Here is an 11,468-nt window from a genome sequence, read left to right on the forward strand (position 1 = left end):
AACCGTAAGTTGGTGACACCGAGAGGGTGGGGGCGTGACTATGGCTGGGTGCCCGGAGTGCACAGCGTCATAGCAACCAATGACACTGTGCACTCTGGGTGTCGGGCAGGAGGACACAAGGGGGAGCAGAGACTGAGACAAGGGGAGGGAGAGCTGATGGCACTGGGGGATAGTGGAGCTGATGGCACCTGGGGCAAGGGAGAGCTGATGGCACTGGGGGATAGTGGAGCTGATGCACTTCGGCTGATCGCACAGGGGGGAACGAAGGTTGTTGGGGACTGATGGCAGGTGGTCTGAGTTTTTATAAAGGGAAACAATCTAATAATTCATTTTTTTCTTATTAGAGTACTCTATTAATCATAAAAATAATCTGTGGAATACTCGATTTGCTAAAATAATCGTTTGCTGCAGGCCTACGTTGGGGGTGTATCTCTAGAACGGAGCATGCAAAGTTAAGGAGAGCGGATTGTGCATGTTCAGCCACCCTCCATTCATTCCTATGGGACTGATGAAAACAGCCGAGCGCTGGCTCGTCTATTTCGATCAGCCCCATGTGAGCGGTGGCCACAGTGGGACCTGCACCTATCAGACATTGGCATATTCTAGCAATTTGCTGCAAAGGTTTATGGTAGGGCTGCAACGATTAATCGATGTAATCGATTATATTCGATAACTGGATTCGTTGTCGACGAATCCAGTTATCGAATAATCGCCGATTCGTTGCTATGCGGGCGGGCGGTCCCTGCATCTTTATTTTACCTTTTTACAATGACGCTCCTGTAACAGCCAGGCAGAGCGGACGGCGGCGTAACGTCACTCACTCACGTGACACGCCTGCTCCGCCTCCTTCATTCATGAGGTGGGCGGAGCAGGTGCGTCACGTGAGTGAGTGACGTTACGCCGCCGTCCGCTCTGCCTGGCTGTTACAGGAGCGTCATTGGAAAAAGGTAAAATAAAGATGCAGTGATTAGTCCGACTTATAAGCATCGGGGCCGGGGCTGTTATGGGGAGGGGGGAGGATCTGTCTATGGCACTGCTATGGGGAGGGAGGTCTGTGTATAGCACTGCTATGGGGAGGGGGGAGGATCTGTCTATGGCACTGCTATGGGGAGGGGGGTCTGTGTATAGCACTGCTATGGGGAGGAGGGGGGGTCTGTGTATGGCACTGCTATGGGGAGGGGGGAGGATCTGTCGATGGCACTACTATGGGGAGGGGGGTCTGTGTATAGCACTGCTATGTGGAGGAGGGGGGGGTCTGTGTATGGCACTGCTATGGGAAGGGGGATCTGTGCACTGTTATGAGGAAAGGGATCTGTGCACTGTTATGCCCATAACAGTGCACAGATCCCCCTCTCCATAACTGCGCCACCCACAGATCCCTCTCCATAACTGCGCCACCCACAGATCCCCCTCTCCATAACTGTGCCGCCCACAGATCCCCCCCTCCATAACTGCGCCGCCCACAGATCCCCCTCTCCATAACTGCGCCGCCCACAGATCCCCCTCTCCATAACTGCGCCGCCCACAGATCCCCCTCTCCATAACTGCGCCACCCACAGATCCCCCTCTCCATAACTGCGCCACCCACAGATCCCCCTCTCCATAACTACGCCACCCACAGATCCCCCTCTCCATAACTGCGCCGCCAACAGATCCCCCTCTCCATAACTACGCCACCCACAGATCCCCCTCTCCATAACTGCGCCGCCCACAGATCCCCCTCTCCATAACTACGCCACCCACAGATCCCCCTCTCCATAACTGCGCCGTCCACAGATCCCCCATAATAGTGTCGTCCACAGATCCCCCATAATAGTGTCGTCCACAGATCCCCCATAATAGTGTCGTCCACAGATCCCCCATAATAGTGTCGTCCACAATTTGTTTTAATATGGCCTTTGAACATATTTTTTCAAGTAAGATCATATAAACCTCTGTTTTGTAATTTTGTCGTTTTTGCCGATTAATCGATTAATCGTAGAAATTAATCGGCAACTAATCGATTATTCAAATAATCGTTAGCTGCAGCCCTAGTTTATGGTTAAAGACCCTGAGGGACTCACATGGGTAGATGGGCACATCACTGCAGCAAAATAAACAAAGCCCGACTGGGAATGCTGGAGTGGTGAAGCAAGAGTGCTAGCTTATTTCTCAGGGGTGTATAGAATATTTTGATATTTTCAAGGATGGTACCGTGGTAACACATCTTTAGAGTGCAGTAAAAACCTTATATGACAAAAACTTCTCTTCTGCTTGTTATTCCACAGAAGGAAAATATAGAGCATTGAAGATGGAATTCTCCCTGCCGCCATCTACATATGCGACAATGGCGATCAGAGAAGTGCTAAAAGTGGACACCAGTATCAAAAAGCAGACACAGCTGAATACTGTGTGGCTGCGCTGAGCCGCTTCTGCAACCTCGCAAGCCCTTCGCCGTGACTGAAAGAGATATTGTTTAGGGTGATTTCACACTGCGCTTTTTTTTTTTTTTTTACATTTTTGGGAAGCAAAAAAAACAAAAACACAGTGGCCAGATGTTTTGGACAATAGAAAATCATACAATGTCCTATGAAAACTGTTTTTTTTTGTGGCATTTTTAAACTGTTTGCTCCCTTGGAATTGCAGAATGACGTGGGTAAGGAGTTTTTCCCCCCTAGACTCCGGTAGGGAGAAAAAAAAAAGTCGGAAAAATGTGCTACAAAAAAAAGCTTATTAAAAAAACATAAATTTCATGTCATTTTTTTTTTAACAGCCTAAAATGTCAGGGGAAAACATGTAGTGTGTCATAACCTTTAAACCATTGTTTTGTGTGCCAAAGCAGACTTTTTTTTTTCCAATGAAATGATAAAATGAGACATCACTAAATTTGACATGTCCACTAAGTGGATAAAGATTGTAGCGGGTATGGTTCTGCCATCACAGTATTCTCCTTGCTATTTCAGTGAAGTGATAAAATACCATTGCAAATGCTGTATACAAGTTGGTAAAGTGTCTTCCGCAGAGATTTCCTGCCTGATATTTTATGTTTTCTCAGTCGCACTAAAATAACAGTTTCTAATCGGTTTCTGTAGACAACCTGGGAAAATGTGAAATGTCATCCCACAATGTCTATAAAAGTTTATTTTAAGAGTATGAATAATTGGAACACAGTAAGATGCTTAACAATGTACAGTACAAGGCTATTCCTGTAGGCCTCCTTAATATCATTCTCGTAAGATTTTTCTATCCTGATTTTCCCATCCACGGTTTTAGGCTTTCTTAAGAAACTTTTTTTTAGAATTCCTTGTTCTTCTAAAAGGCAGGTCACCTCTACTTAAGGCCCTTTTCACGTCATGTTCAGAAGGTCATTTTACCTGTATCGTTTTTTGTTGGTGGACAAAAAGGTTCACATCTGAACACTAGTGTGAGGGCGAGTATTCAGGATAGCAGCTCTCTAGAATGAGACATGAAAGGGCCTGTGGATGTAACTTTTAGATGTTGCTAGATTAAGAAAGCAAAATTGCTGTGAGACTTAAAGGGGTCGTCCTGCTATATATATAGAATATGGCACCCCCGCTGATCAGATATTGATGACCTATCCTGATGATAGGTCAATATATATGGCAGGATACCCCTTTAAAGAGCTTCAGTCCCTTTTGAAACAATTTTTTTTTTTTTACTGTAGAAAATGTGCTTTATTTTTATTATGTTGAAATGTTGGACTTTTATGTTTTATAATGTTGTAAGGTTAATCTATTTTTCCCAAGTGAAATAAGGGCACATACTATTACCAGTCTATATAAAACTGTAAAGCCATTGGAAACAGATTTAACTTCTGTATAGTGCTTCTATGTTTCTATATATCCTCTAAAGTCATTTTATTAATAAATTGAGTGAATATAAACTTGTTTCTGTATTCTGCTGTGATGGAATAGAGTAATGAACTATGGGGTAGATTTGTCAAAACTGGTGCAAGGGGTTTGGTGAAGTTTTCCATTTTAAAGGGAACCTGTCACCGGGATTTTGGGTATAGAGCTGAGGACATGGGTTGCTAGATCGCCGCTAGCACATCCGCAATACCCAGTCCTCATAGCTCTGTGTGCTTATATTGTGTAAAAAAAAAAAAACAATTTGATACATATTCAAATTAACATAAGAGTTATCTCTTACTGTGACCAGAGAAGAGTCATATTTTCAAGCTCTGACTCATCTCAGGTTAATTTGCATATGTATCAAATCGGTTTTTTTTACACAATAAAAGCACACAGAGCTATGGGGACTGGGTATTGTGGATGTGCTAGCGGCCATCTAGCAACCCATGTCCTCAGCTCTATACCCCAAATCCCGGTGACAGGTTCCCTTTAAGTGGGCTTGGGATTTGCCTAAATATTCATCTGACACTTTCTCTGATCTCTACGATAGAAGCTACCTGCCCCTCCTCCATAACATGAAATTCAACTGCATGTGGTTTCGCAGGGTTGCGATTTTTAAAATGTTAGATACCTTTAGCAGTGCGCCATCCACCCAACCATAGTCCTGACGTTTAAAATGGCAGCATTTGTTTTTCAGAGATCTGACATCTTTCATTTCCCATTTCTGATGTTCCCAGTATTGTGGAATCTTGTGTTCCCTGCAGGTGCAGAATGGGCATTTCTAACGCTGGATAGAGGTTAATAAATTTAGAGCACATTGTTTTCTTTCTGGGGGGAATTGGTGCTCTCCTCCAGCTTTAGCTGCCATTTCGGAACCTCTAACCCTCACTGTACGGCAGATATATGAACTCGGACACTTTTCAAAATCACTCCCTCAAGCATCAGATTATTCCAGAGAGAAAATGGCTTTCGATTGCATGTGTAACCAGTCTGGTACCTTGCGTGGCGCGCTATCCCTCACCTGTAATCTCTTTAATCTCCCCATCGGAAACTTCCTTTTCCTTCTATTTACTTAACCACCTCCCGTCTGCCCATAGGATATAAACGTCCGGGAGGTGGGTCTCTATTTCTGAATGGACGTTTTAAAACGTCCGTTCAGAAACTGCAGCTGCACGCTAATCGTGCAGCTGCTGATCGGGTTGCCCGCTGTCAGTGACAGCAGGGCAACTCTAAGAGAAGGCAGGGACAGTGCCCAGGTGTCCCTGCCTTCTGAATCGCTGTATACACATCGCTCACCGTTCCGGCTTGGTGGTCATGTGACCACCGGGACTGGAGAGTGCAGGAGCTGTGTGAGGTCTTTCAGAGACCTCTATCAGCCCTGCACTGAGGCTGTAGAGCGCTGTATTGCGCTGTACAGCCTCTCTGGGGGGTGCATTTCTCCTGTAACTGGGGCTACTATGTCAGCCCCAGTTACAGGAGAAATCAACAGTGAAAAAAGAAAAAGTGAAGTAACTGTCCCCCAGAGGTCTTGTATGACCTTATGGGGGGCGAAAAGTGTAAAATAAAAAAATAAGTGTTGAAAAAATAAAATAAAGTTTCACATGTAAAAAAAAAAAAATTCCCCAAGTAAGGAATAAAAAATAAAATAGACATATTAGGTATTGCCGTGTCCGTAAAAAACATCTCTATAAAAATATCACATGACCTAACCCCCTCGGGTGAAGATTTTTCACCGTAAAAAAATAAAATAAAAAAAATGTCAAAACAAGCAATTTTTGTCACCTAACACCAAGTGATCAAAAATGCGTATGTCCCACTAAATGGTACCATTAAAACCGTCACCTCATCCCGCAAAAAATGCCCCTACATAAGAAAATCTCTCAAAAAAACTATAGCTCTCAGAACATGGACACATTAAAACATTACTTTTTTTGTTTCAAAAATGCTATTATTGTGTAAAACTTCAATAAATAAGAAAAAGTATACATATTAGGTATCGCCACGTCCGTAACAATCTGCTCTATAAAAATGTCACTTGACTGAACCCCTCAGGTGAACGCTGTAAAAATAAATTAATAGAAACTGTGCTAACCTTGCCCCATAAAGTGTTATAATGAATGATCAAAAAATCATATGTACCCAAAAATAGTAGCAATTAAACTGGTTTCCAAAATGGGGTCACTTCTTGGGAGTTTCTACTGTAAGGGTGCATCAGGGGGCTTCAAATGGGATATGGCATCTAAAAACCACTTGGAGTTCCTTTTCTTCTGCGCCCTGCCGTGTGCCCATACAGCAGTTTATGACCACGTGGGGTGTTTCTGTAAACCGCAGAATCTAGGTAATAAATATTGAGTTTTGTTTGGCTGTTAACCATCAATGTGTTAAAGAAAAAATTGGATTAAAATGGAAAATCTGCCAAAAAAGTGAAATTAAAAAATTTGATCTCCATTTTTCATGGAACGCCTAAAGGGTTAATAAAGTTTGTAAAATCGATTTTCAGTAACTTGAGGGGTGTAGTTTCTACAATGGGGTCATTTATGGGGGTATCCACTATGTAGGCCCCACAAAGTGACTTCAGACCTGAACTGGTCCTTAAAAAGTGGGTTTTGGCAATTTTCTTAAAAATTTTAAGAATTGCTTCTAAGCCTTCTAACGTCCTAAAAAAATAAAATGACATTTCCAAAATGATGCCAACATAAAGTAGACATGGGGAATGTTAAGTAATAAATATTTTATGAGGTATCACTTTCTGTTTTAAAAGCAGAGAAATTGAAATTTAGAAAATTGCCAATTTTTCAAAATGTTTGGTAAATTTGGGATTTTTTCATAAATAAAGGTGAAATATATTGACTCAAATTTATGACTATCATGAGATATGTCAGTTTTGCAAAATTAGGCCTGGTCAGGAAGGGGGCAAATGGCCCAGATGGCAAGTGGATTGTAACAAGACCTAAAGTTACCTTTTCATTAGAACAAAAATCCCGTCTCCCCTCTCACCACTGTATTCTCTCCATCGTCCCCCACCCCCATTTTTACATTTCCATATAGTGGACAAAGGTTTTATGATCTCTTTTGAGCTCTTTGTTGGTTTCCTTGGGGAACCATGCTATGTCTCCTCGGGACATTCTTTTGAAGAACTTTTTGTACTTTCAGATATTGTACTGAGTTTTGAGACCTTTGTTCTATGGCTATATGTTCTAGCATCCTATGTTGAAGGATGTCGATAGCAGTCTTATTATTCAGTTTGCATATTCAGTATTGAAAAAAATTAAAGATAAAAAAAAATGCTAAGGGAAAGTGGCATAGTTGCCCCTAGAAACCAATAAGAGATAGTGTTTCATATATATATATATATATATAAGTCCAATGGGAGCACCAACCTGAGAAACCTAGCAAGATTTGCCATACTATGGGTGAATAAAACAGCTTTGATTTTCATCACAATTTGGAGTGCAGTCCTCTTTTTATTTTATTTTTTTTTTTCCCAAAGGAGCTCCGAAAAATGTAAGGTGGAATCTGATTGGTTCCTATGGAGAACTAAGTCGGCCTCTTGACAACAGTTTAGATAAACGTCCCCCTGGATTATCACTGACCAGGGTAATAACGCTAGGACCCCTACATATTAAGTTATTTGAGTTCCCAAGTCACCAATTTTGCCATTGAGCCTGGAACGGGAGCAGATCAGAGATGATTACACACATCCTTAGGACGCTCCATTATTGTCTATGGTAAATAACTGAAACTGCATTACAGTGGTTGGCCACTTTTTTGAACCTTCACATGTGACAGGAATATCCGCTAGAAAATACATGGGACAGTTATCTTGCTGCGCTGGTCTTGATATCCACTGTGCTGCCAGAGGATGGGCCAGTTTCACAATAATTGAAGACCTCAATCCAAGCGCCCTCACCCTCCCAAACCCAGCAATCTTACTGTAATCTTCACATGGTGTTCTCGCCAATACAATGGCTTGAGTGGAGGAACACATGACTAAACCTTCATCATGCCTCCTTCACTGAAACACTGCTCCCTAGGTGGCAGAGCACAGAAAAGGCAGGATTATCATGGGGAACCATCTGACTTGGGGTACTTTCATACTAGTGTTATTCTTTTCCGGTATTGAAATCCAGTAAAGGGTTTCAATGTCCTAATGCATTCTGAATGGAAAGCAATCCGTTCAGTATGCATCAGGATGTCTTCCGTTCCGTCCCTTGTACGGTATTTGACCGGACAAAATCCCAGAACACCACCGCACTTTCTGGATCCGGCATTAATTTCTATAGAGATGTATTAATGCCGGATCCGGTACCAAGTGTTCCGTAAAATGGTGCTTTGCCGGTTTTCCTCGCCAGGACATAGGAGGAGCTATTTTCCCGTTTTATGATTTTTATTTTTTTATCAGTTTATTTTTTATTGAAATAAACAGTATCACATGAATAGCATCACGGAGTCCGTAGTTTTTTGTATAGTCGGACATAAGTATATCAACTTACAAAAACATTGGTGTATGCAGACACCCATGACAATTTATGGTAAATCAAGATCCATATGAATATTACAGCATTTAAGTAATTGAACGTTGTAATTTGTATAAAATTAACACAGTAACACCCTCCCCCCCCCCCCCCCACACCCTAACCCAACTTGAGCAGAGAGACATCTGTATGTTTGAGTAGTTGTACAATTGGACGCCAAAACAGTTCCGTCTATCTACAATAGGCCAGCCTTTTGACCATTATACGGTAACTATATGTTTTCCCTGGAAAGGGAGTGTAAGGAAGACATTTGTCCCCGTATACAGTCTTGAACTAATGTCTGGGACACGCTAGCTGTGCTGACTCAACTTACCCCTGCCATAAAGATAGAAACTTATTTGGACATTTTTGTTTAGCGTATACTCCCTTTTCTAATCTAAAAATTATATTCATCCTATTAATGAACTCTTGTTTTGTGGGCGGGGCCTATCGTATCCAGTGTTTAGCTATTAGTACCCTAGCCTGGAACAGGATTCTATGAATACATAGGGAGTTCCTGTCTCCCAGTCCCGGAGAGTCCAGTAACCCCAGTATACAAACCCTAGGGTCATCAGGTAGACGTATCTGAGTTGCCATTGTTATAATATGTCTGACATCCTCCCAGTAGGATCGCAGTCGTACACAATTCCAAATTATATGGAGCAATGTCACATCCCCTTCCCCGCATCTGGGACACTTTGAATCTGAACGCACTCCAATTCTGAAAAGAAATTGTGGGGTTCTATATACTCTATGTATAAGATACAGTTGTGATAAGTCGCTGGGATTCACTAACCGTCAGAGAGGGAGTGAGGGCCAGAATATCTGTCCATTGTTCCTGGGACAATGCACCAAGATCCCTCTCCCATTGGACCCTTGTCTTAATGGTAGTAGAGGAGGAGGCGATATCTATAATATGCCTATATAACAAAGATATAAGGCCCTTAGTGGAAGAGGCTTTTAAAAACTGTTTAACCACTGGGGGAAAATCTGAAATTCGTACACCCCTGGGAAATTGCGTCTGAAACTAATGTCTCAGTTGTAAATATTGGTCGAAAAATTTACTAAACTCCTCCTGCAACTGCGTAAAGGATTTGAAAACTCATTGTGATTGAAGTTGTCCCAGGAACAATAAACCTTTTCTCTCCCATGGAGAAAAACCCTCCAGGCGAAATATCTCAGACATTTGGGGATTACGCCATAAAGGGGTAGCACCACAAAAACCATTTATACCAATCATGCTTTTAAATTTAGACCATACTTTGGTCACTAAGGACAGAGTAGGGAACGTGGTCAAGCGCAAGGATCCCATTTCCACTGTGGCAATCGGAGCCCAACTCTTCAGTCCGGAGCCACATTTCCACTGTGGCAATCGGAGCCCAACTCTTCAGTCCGGAGCCATCCTTTAAAATGTTGCATCTGGGGGGGCGGAGCTTGCCAATGGCGAAGTGAGCAGCACACGGCCTGCGCTCCTGACCACCACCAACTCAATAATCCCCACCATAGCGCAAAGCTGAAAGCTGAACCTACCATGGTCCGCAGGAGAGGTCCCTCTTCCACCCCGGCACCTGTGGCACGTGAACCGGGCGATATATCGCGCTTCTTCGGTCCCTCCAGCCAGGCGCGGGAACTGAAACATCGCCGCCGGTGACCAGAGGGAAGTCGGCAGTCTCCAGCGCACATGTCCAATGGGACACATACACCGGAGGGCTCCCTGTCACCTATGCAGCAGCGTTGAGTCCAGCAGCTATGGTGGCATCCTCAGGCGCGGAAACCGCAGCATCCAAGATGGCGGAGACAGTTCGAGATTCTGGCGCATCGCCGCCGGTGATCAGAGTGATGTCGGCAGTCTCCAGCGCACATGTCCAGGGGGACACATTCACCGGAAGACTCCCTGTCACTTCTACAGCAGCAGTGAGTCCAATATCCATGGCGGCATCCTCCCCCTTATCTAGAAGCCCTGCTGAGTCTCCAGATCCACAGCTCAACCTTCGTGGCTCCCCAGTCCTGTCGGCCTCTTCCAGCAGATCTCTCCCTCTGCCAGCCCAGCTGGATGACTGGGACTGGAAGCAGCACCTTAAATCACTCCCTACCGCCGCTGAAGTGGGGGCCCTGTTAAGCAAAATGGAGGCTTCCCATAAGCAAGACATGGTGGTTTTGCACCAAGATATCAAGCATGTAGGGCAGAGAGTAGAGGACATTGAAAACAGGCAAGAACAGATCCTCACCTCCCTGGACTGCCATTCTCAGATCATAAACGCACACGCTGCTCAGTTGCAGGACATTTTGGCCCATATTGATGACATAGAAAATAGGAACCGGCGGAATAACCTCCGCATCGGGGGGCTACCTGAAACCATCGTCGATCTGGCCGTCTGGGCTCAGACCCATTTTTAAGTGCTCCTACATACGAATCCTTCCAACACAATTGAGATTGATCGCATTCATAGGGCGCTTGGTCCAAAGTCGTCGGACCCGAATCGTCCAAGAGACGTCATATGCCGTATCCATTTTCATAGGGAAAAATAAGCTATCCTTAAAGCAGCTCGTGAGGCAGCTGGCACTGAAATGGATCCTAACCCTATCCAGATCCTTCCAGACCTCGCCAGGCGCACTCTACAACTTAGGAAGGCCCTTAAACCCCTTCTGTCCATGTTAAGGGACAACGCCATTATATATAGATGGGGCTTTCCTTTCCAACTCATCGCAAGGAAAGATGGGAAGTCGGCTATCTTCAGATCAATGGACGATCTCTCCAAGTTCCTGGCCACGTTTGACCTGCCCAATGTGGATCTTCCGGACTGGCCCAAACCCCTGCTAGTTCCTCCCCCAGGGAACCGTGAAGAATGGCAGATAACGGCGCCGAAACCCCAGAGACCCTCCAGACGCTATCCGAGACCGACTGCCTAAGCCCGTTTAGTTGACTCAGGATCTTCTCCTCTTCTATGCGTTCAGCAATTGTTCTCTTATTTGTTCATGTGTTACACGCTATGTGTGTTTAATTGTTCTTAGTCTGTCTCTGTGTTGGGGGTCAGTAAGGTTGCTGCTTTCGTCCTCGACTTCTCCACTCCCCCCATAGGGATAACGGCACTCAGTGTCGATA

General features: G+C 44.1%; 1 protein-coding gene across 4 annotated transcripts in view; it reads left to right on the plus strand.

Annotated features, from left to right (window-relative positions):
- Positions 1 to 3,887, plus strand: part of PUS7 (pseudouridine synthase 7) — a 73,493-nt gene extending 69,606 nt beyond the window's left edge. For all 4 annotated transcript variants that reach the window (XM_044280175.1, XM_044280174.1, XM_044280176.1 and 1 more), the window contains one exon: positions 2,268 to 3,887. In XM_044280175.1, coding sequence (XP_044136110.1) covers positions 2,268 to 2,404 — 137 coding nt within the window. In that variant the 3' untranslated portion in view covers positions 2,405 to 3,887. The remainder of the gene's footprint in view (positions 1 to 2,267) is intronic.
- Positions 3,888 to 11,468: the final 7,581 nt, after the last annotated feature.

The sequence above is a fragment of the Bufo gargarizans genome, chromosome 2 (genome assembly GCF_014858855.1).
Source record: "Bufo gargarizans isolate SCDJY-AF-19 chromosome 2, ASM1485885v1, whole genome shotgun sequence".
In the NCBI taxonomy this organism is placed as follows: domain Eukaryota; kingdom Metazoa; phylum Chordata; class Amphibia; order Anura; family Bufonidae; genus Bufo; species Bufo gargarizans.